We start from the raw sequence: 24,729 nt of genomic DNA on the forward strand, positions 1-24,729 counted from the left end.
TTGACGCCAGCAAGAATGTCCGTCAATCTTCAATTCACTAGTAATATCTGGATTAACATCGACTGACATTCTATTTTTTAGTATTTCAATTTGGAAGACACTCACGTTCACAACGTGATCTTTCGTATGAGTAGCCATCTTCTGGTTGAGTAACTTGAAAGTTTTCCTTTATCCCTCGAAGTTTTCAATAATAGACTGTCGTTCCTGATTTATTTAGTGTATTACTAGTGAGCCCTATTGAGATTGAACTTGAAATTCAATATTGCTGAATTTGGAGCTATCGTTTGTTGTCTCTGTATCATTCTATGGTACCTAAATTTGTATTTTGGATTTTTTATGCACTAATGTGCAATGATGGCTTGAGCCACGTGACCAAGTGAGACTGTACTGCAGTGTACCAACTGGCAATGTGATAATTAATCTGTTTCTATCTGACCTTCAGAAAGCAGTTATTTTAGAGCAGTTGGTAGGTTAGTTCCTGTTTGTTTTCTCTTTATTCTCTTATCAATCTGGTTCCACATGTGAGAAATATTTGGAGAGGTTGTCCTCGAGGCCAGAAATTCGAATACGAAATTTAGTATTGATTTCTGGATTGGTCTCACGTGTGGAGCTGGCTTTAATCGTTATAAATAATTACACCAGGCAATTACTTACCGTATCACAATAATAGGACTAGGCGCACACCAGTTGGTAAATTCTAGATAAATTGATTGGTTGATGTCTAGACATAAGAAATGCAATCAGAAACTTCTGATTGATTGTTGAAGGCACAGCACACATGACTCGTCTCTGTATACTCTGTGTAAAAATGTGTACTGCATCACAACCATGCATCAATCAGAAGTACCTTGACTCTAAGTATTTAAATTTTCTCTTCTTGTCTTGTCTAGAGGCATAAAATGTTAAATCGGCGTGTTCTGCACCAATTGGGCTACTATAGAAAACTACAACTGAAAATGTCTAACCTTGTCTTGTTTTCTCTTGACTTGCTGGTTTGCTTCCAGGCACTCTCCTTAACTGTATTTCACTATATAACATTTCAGAGATTATATTTTCCTATGCATAAAATCAACATAATTCTATTGTCAATAGAGTGTTCAAGTATGACTGTAATGTATTGAGATTGATGGCATCCTTATGCCAGATATTCAGTAATAAACACATTAGCATTGAATACGGTATCACTGTCCTAAACACTTCTCCAATCGTATAATGCAAGTTTGTCATGGCATTTGATTGTGTTTCATAAAATCCCACAAACGGAACATAGTCTAATTTTTTTCTTCGACTGAAAGTTTAGAGATGTTTTATGTCTTGTCAGGTTATATTAACCAAGCTAACTAACTGTATGTTTCAATGCACTTGGATACTGGCATTGTTGAAAACTCCTCCTGAGTTTGTTGACGTATTTTGAAGGAAAGTTAAAGTCTTTAAGAAATTTATAAATTTAATCTATAAACTTTTACGAAATTGCAATGATTCAACAGAGTACTTGATGTTTTATTGTAATCCAATAATTTTTACAAGACTTCAATAATTTTACAAATTACTTAATGCTTTATTTTGTTTTGAGAAAAAATAACTTACAGGAATGTAGTTTACAATGGAGAACAACGAGTACAATCTAATAAGACTAGAATTCTTTTATACCTTGCAATAGAATAAGTTCCACCACATTTAGCGAAAAGCACAGCATTTAGATTAATTCTATTTGAAGGGATTTTATCAATTATCATTATCATCTATAGAAACAAAATTGTTACTCGAACTTCTTGATGAGATCAATTGTTAACTTATGATAAACTAGGTTGACTAACCTTTATCTTGTGGTATAAAATTTAAATATCATGAATCTGAAACCCAATATATACTAAAAATGTCATCAACTTTTCTGTTCTGGGCTCTAATGTTGTATTTGTTGGCTTATAATTAATTTAAAAATGAATAAATTTTAATATAAAAAAAGAAAAATGATTCAATTTGTTAATTAGATATTATTATGGCAGTTATGAGTCGAAACATAATAGCTCCAATAATTTAAAATCTTTTGTAGGTTTGTATATTCCACTGCGAATCGAGTATGATCAAGTATTCAGTGAATAATGTTCTTCTATCATTTGTCGAGCCTAAGTCTTGGATTTGTGTGTGGGTAATGGGAGGATTGTCAATGAAAGATCAATTTATTTGCCGTTATAATTAGGTTCCTTAGCAACACTAAGTTAATTTGAAACTCATAACTGACAGTTATTGGAGCAGTCCTCAAGCGGCCCTCGTTACTAATCGAATATGAGCGATGAGCGCTATCATTTCAGCCAATCATGTAATATGCTTGATATTTTTACGCTCTTGATAGAAGAAATATATTACAATTTTTAAAAGTAGCTGAATACGGTAACAAAGATGAAAGTTCAACAACAAATTAACAATATCCATGTTGTGTCTCACTTCCAAATGCCTGAATAGAAAGGGAAAAAAATATTCATGAGTGACGAGCCAATTTCAAACACAAATATTTGAGCTTGTCATTGAGAGATCAAATGTAGCTCACTTATTTCAATAGTAATCATATAAACTTATAAGTGAGTGCAATATATGTACTAATTGCAGTACAAGACAATCTCATAGAATCTATTTAATTGGAATCAGTGTAAACTGTTTGGAAACAGATAAGGTTAGACCGGCATAGAATTGATAGTTATAATTGTTTATGAATGGATCACTTTCCAATGGGTCCCCATCCGTAGGAGACGAACAGCTGAGGAATGATAGAGTAGTGCTTCCTGAATGAGGCCGATCCCGATGACGACTGGCTCTTGTTCTTGGTTCTGCCCGTGTAGCGCGGAGAGTTGCCGGCAGCGCCACCCGGGTAGGATGTCTCCACAGGGTACTCGTCGTTGATGTCAGCTGAGGACGGAGATCGTAGCGGCTCGGCCAAGATGGCGGCTGTCCTGGGCTGTGAGCTGCCACTGGAGCCCAGCTTGGAGGACTTGGAATTCATGTAGAGCACATTGAAGGGCATGCCCCCTGCGCCCCATCCACGCGACACGAACATCTCGCGTTTCGGGGGCGCCGCTACATTGCCCGTTGCACCGCCGCATACTCCTCCCCTGCACTCCACCATTTTCACTTCTCTCCCGTCGTCTTCTCCATTCCCGCCCATCCAGTTGTCGTGTTTCGCACTGTCCTCCAGTCCCTCGGGATCATCTGAGTAGATTCCCGGATTGTCCATTCTCACCGGACTACAGATCACACTGTTTATTGACAAGTAACCGAAAAACAGAAGCTTCACAAGGTTGGGATTCATTTGTGGATCGTTGACTAACACTGGTGGATTTCTCTGACGAATGTAGAATTGCTCTGACAGAAAGCTAGCTGCTGTGACTACAAAGACGCTGCTACTCTATACTCCCACGTCTCACGTCTCTTTCACTCCTGCAAACAAACATTCCTTTATTATTATTATTCTCACCGTTATAAATTCATCACCTCTATTATTTCTATTATTTATTATCACCTCTATAAATTCAAATCTTGAAAAAATATCTCTGAGTAGCCTATATACAATGCCCCAATATAAGCTAAAATTACCTTCATGGGGCAGCCGCAAAATTATAATAGGAGAATCTTGATGGATTCTTACTTCATGTATGATAGATATAAGATGATATATGTATAATGATTACTTCAATTTATAAAACCTATAATATATATGTAATGTGAGAAAAAATTGAAAAAAATATTATTAATATTATTATTAAACGAAAATCCAAATTAAATGCTGTAAATCACCCCGAAGACATCTGCTACTGCAAATATGGACAACAGGGATAACAGCTAGATGGAAATTCGATGAGAGCTACTACCCAAAAATAATTTGCCAGCCCGGGAATCGAACCAGGTACCTCCTAATTGCTAGTCACGAATGCTTAACTCTTAGACTAAACTGACAATCACTGGATAGCAGCGCTCATTGTATATGAAGCCATAGTGGCCAGCCAGTCTACAGATGCACATTAAATGAGAAATTGCATTTATTTATTCAATTTCCATAATTTCTTTATAAGTTCCACAATCAATACTAATAAACAATCCTGGTATTATATTTGTGACGTAAATGACGGTTGTTTTGGCAGTAAGCTATAAACCTCGTCGAATTATAATAATTACATGTAATGTATTTCATATTTTCAAAGGTTGTTGAGCTATTACACCTGGAGACACAGAATTAATATAAATGATAACATTATTCAAAGCGGATTAAGGCTTTTATACCATCAGGTCTCGACTGAATGAACAACAATGAATCGATGACACATGAAAATATTTATAGAACAATAAATCAAATTGATTATCACGATTTAAAAAACAAATAGGTACAATGCAACAACAATACAAATATACTGATAGTTGATCAATATACATGATTTTCTTGAGTATAATACGAGAATGAAAATCAAGTATGAAAGTAGAGTTTGCAAAACGTCAAAATACTGTACATTATACTCGTATATTGAGGTTTGACAATTAAACATGTTCAAATTTTGCGCTAGTTTTGATTTCCTGTAACTATCGGTTCAAAAAGATATTAAAAAAGTTCATGTGAAATCCTATTATATTAAGCGAGCAATTTCTGTATATATCTGGCTATTTTCATATCTGATTATTTATGTTTTACGGATCTCGAAAACTGCTCTAACGATTTTCACGAAATTTGGAACTTAGTAGGTTTATGATATAAAGATTCGATTGCACTAGATCTCAGTCTTTGGAAAACTCGTTGAACGACATTAAAAGGATAATTCATCCTTGGAAAACAGATGATAATTTCGTCGTCTCTCGATAACAAAAGATGTGTGTGCCTGTGTGGGAGAGAGACACAATTATTTCCAGCTGTGTAATCATAATCAATCAGCGAGAAATTTTATCTAGCTAGGCAATTTTTAATCAATTTGATCAACATAATCTGATTTGTTGACATGACATGATAATCCTCCTAAACTAGAGTAGGTATTATAGCATAACTTTCAAAGTTGATCATTATTTGACAATTTTAAGTGATTAGTGAGTGTTATTTTGTTATTCAATTTGGTTTGTATATAATCTAAATAATTTTTTTTTGTTTTCAAATGTTTGAACAGAAAATTGAACCTGAATTCAAGTGTATAGAACATAACCTACTTTCTGTACTATTTATAGTGTATAAATCAAAATTCGGGAAAAACAGTTTTGGGCTGTGCCTGTTAATACTTCCCCAATCATTTAAAGAATTGTTTTCGGTTTATTAAAAGTCAATAAATAAATAACGAGCGAAGCTCGGTGCCCCAATATTTGATATAAAATAGCTGAATAACCTATACATTCTTACATTAATATCTACGTCAATCTTTTAACTTCTTGGATTGCCAAACTCACTACGAGTATGATACCCCCCTGGATATTGCACATTTCTTGGTAAATGTAATCTTCATGTAGAACATATGAAGCTCCAAAACTTGAATCTCCAATCATCAGTTTTGAGGAAACTTCCATCAATAAACACTTTGAATTTTGGACCAATAGTAGTTTAATGTTTAAAGTTAGATGCTTTGAATTAACATTCTATAATATTAATAACACTAAATTAACATTATAATATTTTCGTGTTATATATTTTGAATCTCTTGGTCCCATTGCTTTTGCCCTCCAATCATATCTCCTTTTCCCCATCTTATCATACCTACATTCCCTTCACAGTTCTGGATTCCTTTTATACTCTCTCAAGGGTTGTGGGACTTCCTAGTGCATGATTAACCATAGTTAGAAATCCTAACAATCCTCCCCTATTCTAGCACACTCCGCCATGTAGCCTGATACTTTGTATTTGTGTTTGATTTTGGTACTTTGTCTGTATTTTGATCTTATTTTGTGTTTTGTTTTTGAATACATTTGATATTCGATTATGAATAAATTTTCTTTAATGCGAAAAAGAAAAGTATAAATTATTCAAAAAATTAGTAGTGACAATTTTTTGTTGTTTAATTTCAAAAAAGTAAATTTAAAAATTGAACAATGCTTAACAGACTTAATTCGATTGTTCTGTGAATCATATCAATTTCAGAAGTAAATATCAGTGATTGGAACTTTTCATGAGTAAAAGAGAGTAGGCCTAGATAATAATAATTAGATTAGCAAAAATGACTAATGATTAAATTTCCAATCGTAAGAACTTGAAAATAAAGAGGCATAGGCTCAGAAACTAAAGACGGAGCAAAGGGAGAAAATCTACATTATCTCAAAAAATATGTGAAGCTGACTGCCATACATGAAAAACATTTCCAATGAATAAATTGTTTCCCCCCATCTTCCACTTCTGGAACTCTACGGCTAATAATAGAAGTTATAAATGTGAGATAATTATTTTGTAAGTTACATACAAGTATGGTATTCTGGAGTTGCTCATTTTATAGAACAAAAATGAAATCACGTGTCTGTTCCAAATAGGAATGAAAAATGTCTGTCGGCAGTTGGTAATGACACTCATGTTCAAATATAAATGAGTAAGCGTCATGTCATATTTCAGCCCACAAAAAACTGTTTTGCTTTGAAAAATATTTTTGTTTGATTTTGGAATTAGAGAATTTTCCGGCCTAATTCTGCTTGTGGGCAGTAGGAAGTATTCTGAAACACCCACGTTTCAGAATCTCTTCAAATATGCTTGTTTGCAAGATAATTTTAAGTCTATATTAGAAATCCTAACATCAAGGTAATTTTAACATTTCAAATTCCAACTCAGATAGGAACGTATTGAAATAAGAGTATCCTATACTATTAAATGAGCAATTTCTGTTTATATTTATGTCTGTATGTCATCAGATCTTGAAAACGGCTCTAACGATTTTCACGAAATTTGGAACATAGTAGGTTTATAATATAAAAATTGGATTGCACTAGGTCTCATCCCTAGGAAAACTCGGTGAAGGAATTATACCAAGGAATTGGAAATCTCACTTTCCCATCTCCCTGATTAGCTCTATTCTAACATGAATTTCATCTTTTCGAATATCTAATCAATGCATACATTCCAGCAATCTTGAATAGGAGAGATTATTTTAGATAACTTCAGCTTAATTCTTGCCTTCAAAATAATATTCGATGTAATTATCATAGAGGTTTGGTTCAGAATTTCATAAGTAGAAAATCCTGATTTTTTTCTCTAACGATTCTTCTTGTTTGATATCGTAAAATAACCAATCAGATATCGATACTCTCTGTTTGATACTATTGAATCTACACTAGTAGGCAAGAGTTCATAAATCCTAAATCATAAATTATCTCAATAACGAATTTCTAAGTTTGACATTCAAAGTCACGGTTTCAAGCATTAAAATCCGAAAATATGACATTGCCGTTTCGGTTCTACTCCAAATTTTTATTTTTGGAAGCTTTTCAGTTGAAAATAATCCTAGCAAAATACAAAAAATCAATTATTTGTGTTAAGTGTTAACTGAATAAAAATGTCAAATATTATTTCAATTAAAAATGAATTTTGTATTGAAATTTAATATAATTTTACCTTAAAATGACTGCTAGAGCCATGCCATCTTGAATGCCAATGCTCAGATCGACCGGCAGTGCAGAAGTCTGACAGAAGAGGAGGATGTTGTGACAACACATCCGACTAGTCGACGAATTTTTATATTTAGTAATGTTGTTTCCAAAAATAGAAAAATTCTGATACGAGCTTTCCCGATTATCAAATCGGTTTGATTTATTACTTTTCATACGATAACAATCCCTGTATTACTCGAGCATCTACTGCAGTCGTGTGACTCGTTCAACATGACTACTTTACTTGATATAAAATATTGGTTATTGATCTTGTTGTTACATAATGCTTGTTGGGTTCCTAGTCTTCAATATTTATTTTTTAAGAATTTATTGGTTTATGAAGATTTCTCCTTATTAATATGGATCGCTTTCAAATTCATTCATCCTTACAAGGAAGTGCCTCAATCAATCCTTCTAAGCTTTGTTAGTTATTCTTTCCAATCCTTTCTCATTTCGAATCCCTCTTTATAAATAGTTATGTATTAACTTGTTTCTGAAGAACCGTGTTTTATTCCATTTGGGGTTTGACAGTTTATAATAGGTTAGTCAAACTATAGACAATTCTGTTATAGCCACTTCTTTTGTCTTCAGAAGCATTGTCTTCTCATAATAGGTTATACAAGTAAAGCAATGTTTGAAAATTATAATAACAATAGTCTTGTCGTCTTATAAATTAGACATATTTTGTGTATGGAATATGAGTTGAGTATAAATAGTACAAGGTATTCTTAGTTTTTCTCTCCCGATCTGTGCTTCATTGTAATAAAGAATAAAGTATACTTAACAAATAAATTCTGATTTCTCCAACAAATTTGACTAATAATACATGATTTTTAACCGCCTTGATGAGCCGAGAAGAATGATCAGTACTACGAGGAGATCCGATCATTGTGTCAAAAGTTATGAGTGTTTGAAATTTTTATCCTTGAGGTGTCCTTATGCGCGCCTCTCCACTGGGAAATACTAAAATTAAGCATCTAACGGACGATTCTCATAGAACATGATCTTATGAACTCATATCATTATGTGAAATGTCAATGTGAGGATAAAGAAGTTATTGATGATGGTTGGAGCTAAATGTGAGGTGTTATTCATAATACAAGTAGCATTGTTATCGGGTGTACCTGAAAATGTATATGAGGTAGAGCGATGTACCTGGTCTCAGGTTGTAGAGCTTAAAATTACGTCCTGAGGGATTTTGAATTATACATTCAAATTGTGACAATCGATGTTGTTGATTAAAAACTGAAACTCCTTAAAATAGATTTTTTCTTGAGATTTATCTCATTTTGAAAAATTGAAATTCAGTAGGTACGGTACTCAATGAAGACAGAGAGCTCCGAATGATTTCATTTCATTCGAAATTTTATAATTTAAAAAAGGCAGGAGCGAATTTTCCTGTCTGCTGACTGGATATGGCGGAAATAACTGAAAACTGGAATAAGAACCGAAAATACGAGGTTTTTGGGCATTCTGTATGACAAGGAAGTTCTGCAGGAGAAAATTGTTTCGGGACTTCTCTCATTTATCCAAACAATATATTTAAAAAATCAGGACTTATATTTATTTACAATGCAAATGACACTAATGTAATAACATTAGAAGATAAAATAATAAGATAGTCCTTGTGCAATTTTTCTTCTAAATTTATTGGTGACAAAGTCCAAGATAAGGTTAGAATTTCAAGTGTACAATTTTTATAAAATTTTAATCCTAAATAGATATGAAAACTATAAATTTTGAATTTACATGGCTTGAATTAATAAATTGATTAGAAATACTCCTCTCAATAACCACTTGTAACGAAAATATTGAGTTATTTAAGAAAATTTGGAACCATTCAAGAAACACAAACTTGTAAACACTAAAACTCAATATATATTGCAAGTAAACACACTTTTTCATGTCTATCTTGACTCGACTATATACTGGTAGCGTGTGAGGCTCCTCTTCGGCTGAGGGATGAAAAAATGTCAGAAAACGAAAAATAATTGATGAAAATAATGAGGAAAAATCGTAAAGTCAGTGGCATACAGGGATCCATGGATTTACAAAATATTTCAGCTTGTGACAGAAAGTCTTATATAGGAATATGGAAAGAGCCTTGCTTAGGCTTACTGTGGAAAGATTATCAATGTTTTTCTAAAGTCACAGCCTTCCTTAATCGGAGAAACAGACTTTCCATTCCGTTTGAATTATAATATTTCAGAGCTCATACTTTCGACTAGCATCATTGTAATTGATACAAAAAAAATTGAGAGCTCTTTAGAATGCTGGTGTGAAAGTGAGGTAACTAAATTACCGTAGAAGTAATTGTGATAAAAATGTATTAAACTAACCCCCTAACAGTTGGTAGAACAGTGGAAGAACCATACAAAACTCAATAGACGGTATCTAATAAATAAAACCTTATCGATAGCTGTCCGCATCATTATGCAAAGAAAATGATCAATGCCTCTCAATCCAACTAAATTTAACTTAATTCAAAATTTGTTTGCAACTTTTGTGGTCTTTAGAAAGTTTGGTACTTGAATATTTCTTCTTGACTTGTTTGATTTCTCATACCATCTGATGAAATGTACCCATCAAAGCTATAAAAAGGAAATTAGAGATCTCAAAATTGATAATTTTCTACTTATGATAGCTCATGAACTAATACATTGACATATTTGAATGTATATAGATATCGGCATGTTATGCAACGTTTTTCATCTATATACTTCAAAGAACGCATCAGAAACGAAGCATCAAATTTATCGTGAAGTGACTTCAACAAAATATTAAAATTGATATCTGACATTGTACCTTGAATAAAGCTTAATTGACAGCTCGTCCCCGCTGGTCCCGTCAGTTTTAATTACACAGGTAGCGAGAGGTTTCAATTTTTTTCATACTTTTACAAAGTTTACTTCTAATTTAAATTTATATAGAAAGTCTGCTCATTTAAAGATTTAGAACCTTTTCTATCAGACTTCCACACGTCTAAACTCATTATCAAGTTTATGGCAGAACGTTTTAATGTATTAAAATATACGAGTACCGTATTTTATATTTACTATTTCGATTTCGACGTGTAAGTCTCATTATTCCAATACATACCATATTCCTAGTGATTAATGTGGCAGGTGTTGATCAGAATGGACATCCCGATTGCTTTTCACTGAATTTGTATTTTGTCACTAGCGAAATGGCACCAAGAGATTCGCGAAAAGCTCTTAGCGCCACGGGGAAAACTGTTTTCTCTCCGCTCCACCCCTTCCTATCGAATTAATCCCTCCTCCTCTACTCTTCTTTCTGCTCCTTCTCATATTTTCGCACATTTTTTTTCTCCTTTTACTCACACTAATCATGTGACTCGCGTACATTATTAATTATCGAATTAAAAGCTGTTAATTGATTTATCCGTCATGATTTATGGGTTCCAAGTCATAACTTAATTATTTCTCTACGACACTCTGATAATGCATCTATTTTAGGAGAGTATCACGTAAAAAATCGTCTGATTGTGATTAATCGAAATAATTGTATATCAATCCAAATGCTCCTTGTATTGAAACATTGGCCTGTCCGCAATTTTTTGATTATTCGTTTCAACCACATTATTCTATTTTTAGCCATCAATACTATTCTACTTGTCATTTATATAACTTGTCCACGCTCTATCAATAGTATAATAAATCAGTCTTCATTAGTCTTGAGCAATTTTTAGAACTAAATCTGCTTTTCGTTGCGTGATACTTATTTTTCTACAATCTCAATGACTTTTAATTTTTCACCATTCCAAGATTGTGACTGTTCATGAAATCGTGGGATCTAGAAAAATAATTATTTTGTGATGAAATGGTTCTGAAAGTGTGAGTTAAAAATGAATTAATCAGTACTCAATATTTACTGTATTATTTTCATAGATCTCAGTGTTATTGAATACATACTATATTTAGGTAAACTCTCAATTAAATGTTTATAAATTCGATTTTTTCCCTTGACTTGAATGTGTAGAAGTATAATGCTCGGTTGCATTGACCGTAAGCAATAGGTGATCTTGAATCACACTAAGTATAGAGCAGATGAGTATATAAATCTTGCTAGTTTCAACGAGTATAAGTTTTATAAGTTCTATGGGTCATTAATTAATATTGAGGACATTATGTGAAGAGTTTCCGATGAAAGTGAACTCTTGTGAACAAGACCTGGTGTATCTTTTTTCATATTTTAACTGTTTTTAACTGCAAGTGTTGAGTGATTGGTTGAGCACTAAAAGTTGTTGATTGAGGTTCGATTTGAGGATTCAAGGTGTCGATTGAGGAACATATGAATTGATAAATACTTATACAATCAATGAAACATCAGTACATTATTGTCATGTCACAAAATACAAAACTCCTGTAGGCTATCTGACTGGCAAGTGTTGAATGATTAATTGAGGACTTGAGGAACATTTAAATGTCAATACAATATGCGATTCAGTGGCCTATTCCAGCGTATTTCAGTGCTGTATACGTCGCGTAAATCATTCAAGGCTCCAAACAGATTAGGTATTCTCGTTCAGCTAGCAGCTCCTGGTTCAGAATTCAGTGACAGAAAGAGGAAGCTTCTATTCCCCTGTAATGACATGATCCTATTGGGATGCTCTCACCGATGCAAATAGAATAACAGATTCAGGCGACGGTTAGACACCGAAGTCCAATACTTGCAACAAATCGAGAGGATAGTCACTCGAATCGACTCAAGCAAGATCTTGACTAAATTTGCTCATTAACCTTGCCAAGTCTCAGACTTTTGCGTTGGTATTGAGAGCTTTGGTGATCAACAGTTTTGCTGGGTTTCAAATCCCCATTGATTTCTATTGCACTCAATGGCCAACAAGCACTTTTATTCAATCTGAGTGATTGGATAACGCAGAAACCTCTTTCCCAAAAGATAGTCTACCAACTCCAGTAGTAATGTAGCAGTCCAATTTATATTAATTATATGTCTTTAAAAACTCGTTTAAATTTTTTTCAGTAGGAATTAAACTAAAATATAGTTGTTGAACGATGATGTTGATGTATTGCATATATCTAGTCGGTAGTGTGATAATGATTCAAATTTCGGTATTTCCGAAATTCTCATGAATTTTTCTATTTTCGAATTTTTTTGTTGACTGTAGAAGTTTCCTAGCTATGAACTCATGAGTTGAACTTTATCGTGTTATCTTGGATCCTATCATAAATTAGACAGTATCATGAATAACAATGTGAACCAATAGAATTGGCTCTTTCACTTGGACCATTTTGTAAAGTTATTGTTTATCTGTGAGATGACAAATATAGATCATCCTAAATAATGTGGTTATTTATAGCAGCATTCAATTGTTTTGGGAAAAGCAAACGTGTGCCAACCTCGAGGGTCAATTTGCGGGCAAAGTACTTGGGCTGTTTTGATAACAATATCTGAACGCGTTTTGAAGCTGCTTGGCCACTGGCTACAGAAGTGACCGACCGGCTCAACTCAGTGTTAAATAATGTTGATGAGTTTCGTGAGATTTCAAACAACTGTACTAACAAATCTTCATTCGCTTCACTCTTCATTTATTTTTCATATTAATTTTACCTACAGCCTACCTAAATAGACAAACATTTGCTTCAGTCAGGTTTGTAAAACCTTGAAAACTATTCAGTATTTGTAAATGTTTTAATAGCAAGTAACTGAATAAAGAAGTAATTGAACCAAGCATCTCAAATTTGCTCGAATGTTACCTCCATTGAAATCATTTTTGTCTTGTATTAAAAATAATGAAATGAGCTAGTTAAAAATGAATAGGCTAGTTAAACAGCCCAATATTTCTGACAATATTGCGAGTAGTACTGTATTATTATTTCAGGCAATCCTGGTAATTTTATATCAATCAATGATTTTTTAACAACTTATTGATTCAATTATTTCACTTTTACACTGATCTTCAGTCACCTATTTAAATGTGAGAAACCATTGGTTCACTCACAGACTGTAGGCTAGCGCTTTAAAGTCTCATGAGATTATTTTCAACAGTGGATAAATAGTGTGTTCATACATCCACATTCGGAATGGATCATCACCTATTGATTTCCACCGATTGTCTGAGAACGAATTTTACTGTTATAACAGTCCCATTCCATGATCATATCTTTGAACGAAATTGAGAGGATGAAATCTTCATCCTGGAATATTTGTTTTTCGAATGCTATCAAGTTTCACTCAAATACCGAAATTCACCAGAGTATCTTGCAAATTCTAACGTATTTTTGGCACATTGTACCAGCTCTGCTAACAGATAGTTAGAAGCTTCAAAATCACTTCCCGGTAGTTCAAAACCCACCAAAACCGATTGATCTATTCATCTATTCACCTTTAAAACTATATGCGTAAGAGCAAACAATTTCAAAACCTAAAAGCTGAATGAAATCGGCAATAACAGTTAATATCTCACCTTCATCTATCTAAATTCTCTCCGAAAATTAAATATGTAATAAGATGAAATTCTGTTCTCGTAAAGCACAGAATTTTCAGAAGACTTATTTACATAAATGAAATGGCAATTAGCGTGAAGCAGTGAAGTGCACATTCCACCTGCTATTTCCCAAGTCCCAGTGCCTTTTTAGTGAGTTTCAGTAGTGACATTGGAGTGTGCCACATTATTTAGATTGCTCCTTTGAGTAAATTTATTATTATGGAAGCGTTTTCAGACTCTTCTTATCGTTGGAAACATGCGGAGTTCAATGAGTAGGCGCGTGGGAAATTAATAAAAACACGTTCATGTTGAGGCCACGCGAAATTACCCCCGTACTTTGATTCTCATTTGACGTCCCCGCTTATAAACATCAAATGAAATAAATTAATGCTAAATTCGTGATTTTTATCAACTCTCCTTTTCTTATTAGTTAAAATTCGACAAAATTAAAAAAAAATTATTAACTAGGCCTAGTGTAGTTTATTAGTGAAATTTGTTTGTAAACATCCATTTTATTGACCGATTATTTATTTACCATATCTCAATTTATTCAATAAAATCATTCTCTAAAACAATCCTTGTCCCACAATATAACGTAATTAAGAACATTATCAATTTTGAAAAGGATTCATAATAATCATTAGGTCGATACCTAAGCTTATAGCCTGTGCTTCTTCAATCAGTAGCTTTCATTCAAAATGTGGATGACTTGGAAACGGCATTTAAGCTTTCCACTTTGAATAGGTTACCCCACGATTGAATAGGTGGGATATTTTGGTACAGTACTATGTGTTTTGTAGTTTTTGGAAGAAGTTTACCTATAATTTCATTTTAAATCCTTTTTTTCGTTCCTTCTATCTATTGTAATAATTCAAATTCAATAAATGTGCTGATTTATACAAAATTCCATTTTACTTTTAACTTTTTCTAAAAGTCAATATGGAACTGATCTCTTGTTAATATTTTAGAAAAATAAAAGTAAACTTGGTGGAAAGCTTATTTCATCTCTAAAATTTTAATCTTAAAATAATTATCGATAAAACCTTATCAAAGAACACATTCAAATCACTGAAAATTTATTTATAAATATCAAGTTCAAACTAGGCTAAAATGTCTTTAGTTTAGATCCCACACTACGTAAAAAAACAGTAGGTTAGAAAGTTCTCATTTTTCCGATAGGTCTGTCTGCCTCAAAACGGCTCTAGTTTGGAGGATTTGGATGTATGATCAATATGAATATCAAGTTGACGCCTCCTCTTTCTGTGTATCTCATTTTTGTGACTGAATTCTTTTATTGGAATACAATTGAAGAATCAAAAACGCTCGCTCCATTAGGCAATAATGTCAAACGAGTCAATAACACTGTTACGACTGTAACGACATTTACTGTCGTTCTGATCTTGCATATAATGCTAAACCACCACAAGTAGAATAGAATTATACGTATCCACGTTTAGAATAATATTATCTACAACGATATGAATAAATTTACTCAATATTTAATATACATCAAATTAGTTGCAGATTTTTTCATCTATAAGTAATGGAAGTAATGAGAGGAAACCCCTTTGAATCACCCTTTCGTGGAGTAATGGATAAATCATGTTACTGTGTATATTTCTTCACACATCTCACGCTAGTAGTAGCACATGTATGATGAATGTTACTGAATTATTCTTAATGATGATCCGTTTTCAAATATCTAAGCTAATATTGGTATTTATTACAAAATACTCGTTGAAACCCTCAAATCAAAGTAAAGTAGATATTCTATTTTTTCTATTAATTTTAAATGTTCCGAAGAAAAAACTTGTCCTACACAATAGGAAGCGGATGGTTCTGTGGTCGCACGTATGAGCTATCAATAAGATAAATTTTAATTCATTCGTCAGCTAGTCCTGTGGTAAGGGTGACCACTTGGAGAGCCGACTCCTCTGAACATCATCTATGAGTTTAAAAATCTCTTCCCGGTGAATCGGAACCCACCTTAAACTGTAATCCACTCATCTCTCATGGTCATACGTCTCATTACCCACGCATAAGCCTGGAGCTTAATGGGTAATAAGACCCACAAAAAATTATGTAGGCCGATTAAAGTCCCAGTGCGATGTAATTGATGCAATTATTAATAGAAAGTGGTACAACATACTTATAAAAACAAGTTAGGGTTTTTGTATGAAAAGATTAACAGGGTGTGATAGCAAAATGGCATTTCATCGTTGTAAAATTGGTAGAAAGCATATCATGGAGAAATGACTTCCGAGGGGTTGGGAAAGATTGAAATAAATTGTGATGAATTCTGACAAGGAAGGATGAGTGGGTGGAACCTTACTAAATCGAATTAGAACACTGCTTCACCTCGTCATCCAAAAACTTCCAGCCTCTATTCTCTTTAAAACAGCTCAATAGGTACCTTTCTATTGAAAGCAGTTTCTCATATCCATTAACTTCTGGTAATATATATATACATTTTTTTCGAAATTATGCTTTAAACACTTACAAATTTTTAGTAAAAATGCCAACTTATAATTTATTTTTATTATTCAATCCTATCAAATACTGATCATGACCCGTGCTAGACTTTTAAAACTTTTTAATAGTGTAGCCTCATTATTTAACGGGTTTGAAAAAGCATTTAAAAAAGGCTGCTGTTTTGGCATCAGTTGTGGAACTAATATACTATACGTTATAACATAGTCGTAAATGAAGAATATAATTTCACTAGTTCTTTCAAAAAAAATGTCCCTGTTGATTATTAAATTGCTACTTTTATACAAGGGTGATTTCAATCTTTATTTCTGAAGGTGATGCCCACATGTGTGGGTAATAAGACTGCTGATAATAATAGTTGAGATGACGTAAAGCTTTAGGTGGGTTACGAACCACCAGGGAACGATTTTTTAACTCATTATTGATATTAAGAGGAATCGGCTCTCGAATCACAACGGGAGTAGCAGATGCATGAATCTCAACCTATCTAAGCGATAGCTTATCATCGCGACCACTGAGTTTTCGTTGAATCGCTCTACAAAATACAGTACAATGAATAGAAAAAACACAAACATAATGGTTAAAGACTTCATAGTCAGTTTTTTATGTGAAGAAAATTCAAACATTTTAGTAAATTATTTCTGTCTATTTTAGTGCAACATGTTTAGTATATAGATGTGGATGTGGATTTTATGGATGATTGCTTCATTTCCAGTTCCCCTTTCTGTGAATTACTGCGTATAATTCGGAACCTTGTCAATGTCACAAATCGACTACTCATTTGTCTGCTTTTTTAGTGTTCTCATCGGTGTAGATAATTGAAAAAATTCATCAGCGAAATGGCCAGTTTTGCCAAAAATGTCCCCCACGAACCTATTTGGATATGTAAATTGATTCGGCTCACTCGGGAATTGCTTTTGTGCTCCCGTTGACATCAAACAATGATTCAGGTCTATGAATATATTTTGTTGAGCGGTGTTCCCGGTTGACACAGTGTGCCACTTGTAGGCCACACCTTTACTTGAGCAACCAACAAGCTCATTTCACATAATCCGTGCTTACGGGGCACTGTGCAAACTGACCGTTTCGTTTGTTTACAAGAATAACTGTCAAAATCTGAAACTTGAAGATCCAATGTACTATATCAATAATAGAATATATCATAAGACCATTCAATCAATTTACCAATCCAAATCTGGATTCAACCTAGATTGGACATATACACTCAATTATAATGGAAAAATAGCCTCATTTGGACTATGGAATTATTGAAATACGGAAGAGAAACAGGGGCACTTCTATTGTTTATTCTCTACCCATCTTTGATTGATTTGAGTATTTATAAATAGATGAATACCGGTAAAAACTATAAAGCAGTTACCATAACTAGTACTGAACAAATTAAGTAAATCAATAAATAAGAGTCGATATGAGCCTGGATCAATGGAAATTACAATGAGAATTTCCTTCACCGTTCACCTCCCATGTGGCTGTATCTTTTTTCTTTTTTGCAATAAAAAACAATGTCATGTCAATTTTTGTCATTAGTCAATTGTCTTGGTGTCAATGTTTTATAAATAGGGAAAATATAGTTATTCTACTTATTAATTATTGATTGTCAGGTAATAGAAAACTTCTGCCGAGGGAATAGTGAATCTAAGGCCCAATTCACACTGAAGTGACGTGGCGGTGGCGAGGCGCTGACTTTTCCAACTTCCATATAAACATATGGTTCAATGCAACCAGAAGTGGCGTGGCGAAACACCGCTTCTCCTGTTTGCATTTGAACAAACCGTTTATATGAGAGTGGCGTGGAAGTGGCAAAAAGTCAGTGCCACGCCTTCGCCTCGTCACTTCAGTGTGAATTGGGCCCTAGATTCACAATTCCCTCGGCAGAAGTGCTCTATTATCTGACAATCAATAAGTGGAATAATTCTATTTACCCTATTCATAAAAAATTTGCACCAAGACAATATTGTTGACAAATGACAAAAAATGACATGTTATTTTGTTATTACAAAAAACCAAAAATTTTTGGTCCACACGGGAGGTGAATGGTAAAGGAAATTTTCTTTGTCACTTCCAGTTTCGTGTCGACTCGTAATTATTGATTTACTAATAGGCCTACATTTGATTGGTTTAGTACTAGTTTCTGAAGAGGAGTTTTAAAGTCTACTACTCATACGGTACCTAACTTATTCATATGGTACTGTATGGTTCCGGTATTCATTTATTTACAAATACTCAAATCAAATCAATGATGGGAAGAGAATCAACAGTAGAATAGCCCCACACTGTTTCTCTACCGTATTTCAATAGTTTTCATAGTCCGAATGAGGTTATGTTCCCATTACAATTGTGCATATGTCCAATCTAGGTTGAATCCAGTTTTGGATTGGCAAATTGATTAAATGGAGTCATGATATAGGCTAGTATAAAATTCTTTACCTTTTTTACAGTACTTTTCATTCTATCAATCATAATTTTATGGAATCCTGGATAATTCATGTTTTAGTAGTTGTTCTTAGTATCCTTCAATAATTTTCTTTAATATTCTCAAGAAGTCATGAGTTGTAAAATCGCTTCCCGGTGGTTCGGAACCCACCTAAAACTGTAGGTCCATTTATCTCTCTTTATCATCCGCCTCATTACCTCAATCGAATTTGAAAATTAAGCGTTCTGATTGCGAATAATAATTGATAGTGGTCCTGATTGCAGAGCTTATTGAGAATTAGACGATTCTACTAGAAATGGTCCACGAAATGCGGTAGTAATTGGGTATGTTTTGTGCTGGCGTTTCAGGCCAAGTTATAACTGTAAGATTGAACTGTAATAGCTGCTTGGTCCACATTCCATTCAATGCTATTGCACTTCTCATACTCAGATAGCTAGACTCACTGTTAGCTAATTAATGTCATCTTTGAGTTGGAAATACAACAGCTGCAAATTATATTACCTCTCTTGAATGGTGTATTCCAATCAGCCAGTAATGAGTGTGTGTTTGGATTGATCTCCTTTGTTATTGTTAATGTGTAGGTAGAAATTTACTCTATTTCGATGTGGTACGAGAAGTTAGTGCCTATTAGACGAGGCAATCAATGTAACATAATTTATAGCACTGGTAGGTGGTGTTTCATTTATTATACTTCTTCGATTTGTTCAGGGACAGGATTTTGTTCGATCCCAGAATGATGATGGCGATGTTTTGTTAGATATCATAATAAAAATTAGGACTACATCATTATTGTATTTTTCGTCTAGTTAAAACTCAGGTCTACGTGATTGTTTAGTCACAATAACTATAATGAACAAAGAAATGTATCAAATGATGCTTGTCTACTATAGCTTAACTTGAAGAATGAAGCAGTTACAAACTCAGTTTAATATAAAAAGTCTTGTTGATGACGAAACTCCTTTGAATTGGTTCACAAAAGTTTTTCAACTGCCAAAGCCAAAGTTCAGTTTGTACAATGTTTTTAAAAACCAGAAAATTGTTGAAATTTATATTTTACAATTTCACAAAATCAATCAAGTATGGAGTTTTTCTTCAAAATCCTAATACATGTCAGATTCGAGATACTCTTGGTCCCCATACTACTTCACGTCTCCACATTCTACTTAGGAAGTTACTTAGCAGTTGTTTCTGTGTTTCTTCACTTTGATTTAAACGTTCTTCAATTTGATTACCAATGTAGAACTTCTCAAAGCCTTTCTGCGAAGTTTCAAACATGGATCACCTTTGTATCTACACTCCACACAAGTTAGCCTTCTCATGCGTTGTGATTTTCGCATGGTTAGTTCCACTCGTTTTCTTAAAACACGGTGATGTAATGAGAATCAAATGCGAATCAAGTCATTCAAAGCTACTTGACTTCCAAGCACTCGTGCATATTCTAAAGTTGGAAAGTCGAGCAGAACTGAGGAAATATACTCTTCACTAGGTTGAGTTTCTCAAAATAATAAATTATTGTTACTCACCGATGAGTACTAATAACTTTGAGGAGTTCGTGATCTTCAATGAGAAATAATTATATTTTACTGCAAATTCATTGTTATAGAATGTGTAGTTTCAATCACAATTTAGTAAACTCACTTCCTACTTATTAATTCAAGTAACCTTCAACTTTTCAATCTTTACGATTAAAATGTTAGCAAATACAGAAAATCTTGAGCCAAGACCCAAGAATATATATATTCTGTCGCCAACATTGTTGATTATTATACATTTATTAAGATAGATTAATTTGGAATATACTTGATACTTGATAAACGAGTCTCTGAAAGACTACTGAGACTTGGTAGGTAATGATTAGTTTTTAGACAGGGTCTAAACAGACCTCTGGTAGGTAATGATTAGTTTTTAGACAGGGTCTAAACATACCTCTAGTAGATAAGATCTATTCGAAGAAAAGTTCAACATATTCATTTGAGCTGCATAGCTTTGAAAACGTTTTGAAAATTGGGAAAGGCTACATTATTGATCCCTTCATTCATCCCAGAGTTTTTCTATTATTTAGTGTTGATATTTAACAGTTTTTCCAAGGGAAAAATAGTCGCATCTCCTTCCTCATGGATTGTTTGAACTGTTCCCAAAGAACTAACCGAAATTCACACCAAAATGAACTTTTACTTGGTGAAGTTTTGTGAGCTAAGATATCGTCAGTAATTCAATCACATTCGGCCTATTCACCCATTTCAAATATCTCAAATAATATTTAAATTCCAATTGGATCAATTTCGAATATAATCATTAAGTAGTGTATTAAGTTGAAGGAAATGTAAGAGTGGTGCATAAAGCAGTGATGTAGGAATATTTGAATTGTCCACCTTTGAGGATAGATATCCATTCCATCAACATTTCGTCATTTAAGTGTTGGGAGGAGTAGTGAGGAAAAGTGTGTCATATTTTCCGGAATTCGGAACTCGTTATTCTGACACCTCAGTTACTAGAAATAGAGACTTAATTGCAATAATCGATTTTTAGGTGTTCCACAGGCAAGTCTGACTCATGTGGGATTATCATTTCGTTGTTGTCAGTGCTCTTTGATAATCTGTACTCGTATTGTGTTGGATATTTTTGTATGAAGTCTTTGAGCCGCAACTATACTTCATTTGATGTAATATAACTTTCGACACTTGTAAGATAGGCAATGCAATGTATTTGCAGGTCGGGAATCACATCACAATATAATTTATTGTTGTATTTGATTTGTAATGTGTAGCATTGATTGGTTGGTAAGTTGAAATTTGTTCATGAAAAAATGCAATAAAAATCACTTGTGGTACTGTAGAATAATATACATCATAAGTCTATGCTAACATTCTACAGTAACTTATATCCATGAGTATTTACATAGCATTAATACATTGTCATATATATTATTTATATAATATATTGTCATATGGCTGTGATAATTATTAAAGAGTTATTGAATTTAATATTCCCGCTTTCACTCTTCAAGTACAATTCTTAGACATGGTTTAATCAATATTACAGGAGCTTCTTCTTAATCCTGTGTAGGTTCCTGGATTGAGAAGATGGTATTCAGAAAGAATTATTCAGAAACATTTATAAAGATTAAAAGCATTGATGAAAATCAATAACTCTTATTGTTCAATTGAAAGCTAATTAAATATTCTACAATTCAACAGTAACACTGCCAATGAAAATCAATTCGACAGGCAGGAATATATTTATTCTAAAAAAAACACAAATTACAAAATAAAAATCTTATGTACTCAAACACAGTTTCAATACGAGCAACAAAAAGAAATAAGAACACGTAATTTATTTTTCTATAATTTTTCGGTTATCATAGTTATTTTTAAAACTGAGGGTTCTAAGCTTGAGTGGAAAATAGTATATATTCAAAATTTGTAATCACAGTAATCGTGATTTCTTGTTAAACATCGTCATTAAATTTGACGACTATTGCTAAAAATAATATCACTAAAGATCTATATAGCGTGAATAAATATTTTGCATAGGTTGTAAATACTGAATTGCGAGATAAAGACACAAAGTAGGATATCGACTGTTTCTGAAACATTTTTACAATTCAACAATCTGCTAGTTTCCTCAGGAATAACTGAGGAAGTAGTATACAACCAGTCTTCAAAACCACCAACTTTATATGAATAAAATTCAATTTTTTTATTGACAAAATATCATTTTATTTCCACAAAAATGAAACTTTGTCAATCCAAACAACATACCTATAGTAGAAAATTAGACCACTCAAATTAGTTATTCGAAGCACATAAAATTTTTTCTTGTTTGTAGTATGTTTAAATAATTATTACCAAATGAATTTCCAATTCAGTTGTTATATGCAAATTTTCAACGCAATGTTAAATTTGGTGAAATTCGCTTATTTATCTCGAATATTTTTGGCTGTAGATAAAAAAAAGTTTTCAAGTAATTTCATTTGCTGTAATTTTTCTCAAGTTCTACTTCATTTTATGTACACAAAGTGTTATTTCCCCTCTCTTTATTTCAAAATTATTTTAATCAAATCAATAATTCCCCGTTAAAAAATTATTGATTTGCTCCATAATCCCGATAATTATTTTGAAGATTTATCCTCACATAGGTATATTGAATTTTCAAGTTTTGTGATACTTTTAAACTACAATAATGTACATAGTATCTTTAAAACATGAGTCATGCTAGAATAAAATATTAAAAACATTTTTAAATCAAGAATTACACATTTTTTTGAAATTTCATTAAAGGATGTTCAATGCGTTTGATAATTACGAAACTCGCTAAATTTGTTAAGCTCCTAGAATAATATACTTGATATGGTTATCGAGAAAACTTTATTACCCACTATGAGACACCAGTAAAGTGAATCAAGATATTTTAGGAGTACCTATGTACCGATCACTTGTATTGTAATTGTTTTGAGTTGACTTACCAAACTGTCGCTTGCCGTGCGTTGCGTTGGAATGTGGCTTTGACTGGACTCTTACTCCTGCTCCATAGGGTGACTGATGCACCTTTTATAAGGTAGAGCATCACATCACAGGCATGCGCTTCCCTCGCCAAGGTGCGTGGGATCTCAACACTCAATGTTAAAATCTGCCTTTTATGAATTCACGTAGCCTACGGTATTCATTCATTTGGTGAACCGTATTGCGTTTTTCGAAATGTTCAACAAGTCATTAATGAGGTATACGAAAGTTTGTACTAAAACTCCATTTCCCCAATATGTGTATTATCGTGTGTGGATTTATAAAATAGAAAAATTGAGAACAATAAAACAAAATTGGATTCAAATTGATGATTGGCATCCTTGTTTAAAAATATTTTATCTATATTAGAAATCGGGAGAGTGCAAGTTTTAAGTACGAGTAAGCTGCTCTTTCTGAAAATTGGATGATTTTTGTATGTATGAATTCAAGTTGCAAAACATAGTTCAATGCGCTTCAATAATTACGAGAATCTCTTACGTGAACGTTGTGAAATCCGGTTATCGTGTGAAAAAAGACGAAAAATTTAGCGTGAGGTAAAAGAACATGACTTTTTTATATCCTTACCATTAGAGAACAGAGAATTTTAATTCCAACTCAATTGTGATGCCATATATTTCTAATTTTGTTGAAAATTGTTCATATTAGGGGGCGCCTCTTATAAATGTTGCGTTCGTATTGATCCTGGAGTTGTATGTCAGATGGCCTGGGTGGCATTCTTCCCCTTTTTCAAATGGTAATGCTTGTCCATTAGGGTGCTCTGACTTCTGAAAAGTATTTTCAATTGATATTTGATTCATTTAAACATGTTTTTTATTAATGTGACAATCGTAATGTATACAATATTAAGTATACAATCATGTTTTGGCAAACTGTTAACTTGAAATGGTCACGGTATGGTCCAAATGTATTGCTAGTGAAAAACACTTGAAAGATACGTTTATGAATTCAAACTCCTTCGTATTCTTTGGTATAAATTATATGAACGAGAAGAAAATATTTCAAACATCCATTGCTACGAGATGATCAGTATCAATCATAGCCTTCCATTTCTTTGAAGATGAATTCACTTACAATTCTATTGCGAAAGTGATGAAACTCATCGCTACTGTGATACTCTCGTATTGTGAAATATATTACCCGGTACATACAACTAAACTATATTGAATTTAATATCATATCTACCTCTCACTCTGGTGTTCCGAGTG

At 33.1% G+C, this 24,729-nt stretch overlaps 2 protein-coding genes across 4 annotated transcripts in view; one reads left to right on the top strand and one right to left on the bottom strand.

Moving 5' to 3' along the window:
• The window catches only part of LOC111043257 (RNA-binding protein 42), a 40,589-nt gene that overhangs the window by 14,820 nt on the left and 1,040 nt on the right, over window positions 1-24,729 (top strand). The window lies entirely within an intron of this gene.
• Window positions 1,480-23,527, bottom strand: LOC111043258. 3 transcript variants are annotated; one of them, XM_039427894.1, is made up of 2 exons: window positions 23,467-23,527; window positions 1,480-3,432 (listed from the first exon to the last, which is right to left on the bottom strand). In XM_039427894.1, the coding sequence occupies exon 2, from the start codon at window positions 3,302-3,304 to the stop codon at window positions 2,717-2,719; it is 588 nt and encodes a 195-aa protein (XP_039283828.1). In that variant the 5' UTR covers window positions 3,305-3,432; window positions 23,467-23,527; the 3' UTR covers window positions 1,480-2,716. The 3 variants fall into 3 exon arrangements, with proteins under 3 accessions (XP_039283828.1, XP_039283826.1, XP_039283827.1); XM_039427892.1 differs by lacking the exon at window positions 23,467-23,527 and adding an exon at window positions 10,687-10,866; XM_039427893.1 differs by lacking the exon at window positions 23,467-23,527 and adding an exon at window positions 7,553-7,859.

This window comes from Nilaparvata lugens, chromosome 5 (genome assembly GCF_014356525.2).
Source record: "Nilaparvata lugens isolate BPH chromosome 5, ASM1435652v1, whole genome shotgun sequence".
In the NCBI taxonomy this organism is placed as follows: Eukaryota; Metazoa; Arthropoda; class Insecta; order Hemiptera; family Delphacidae; genus Nilaparvata; species Nilaparvata lugens.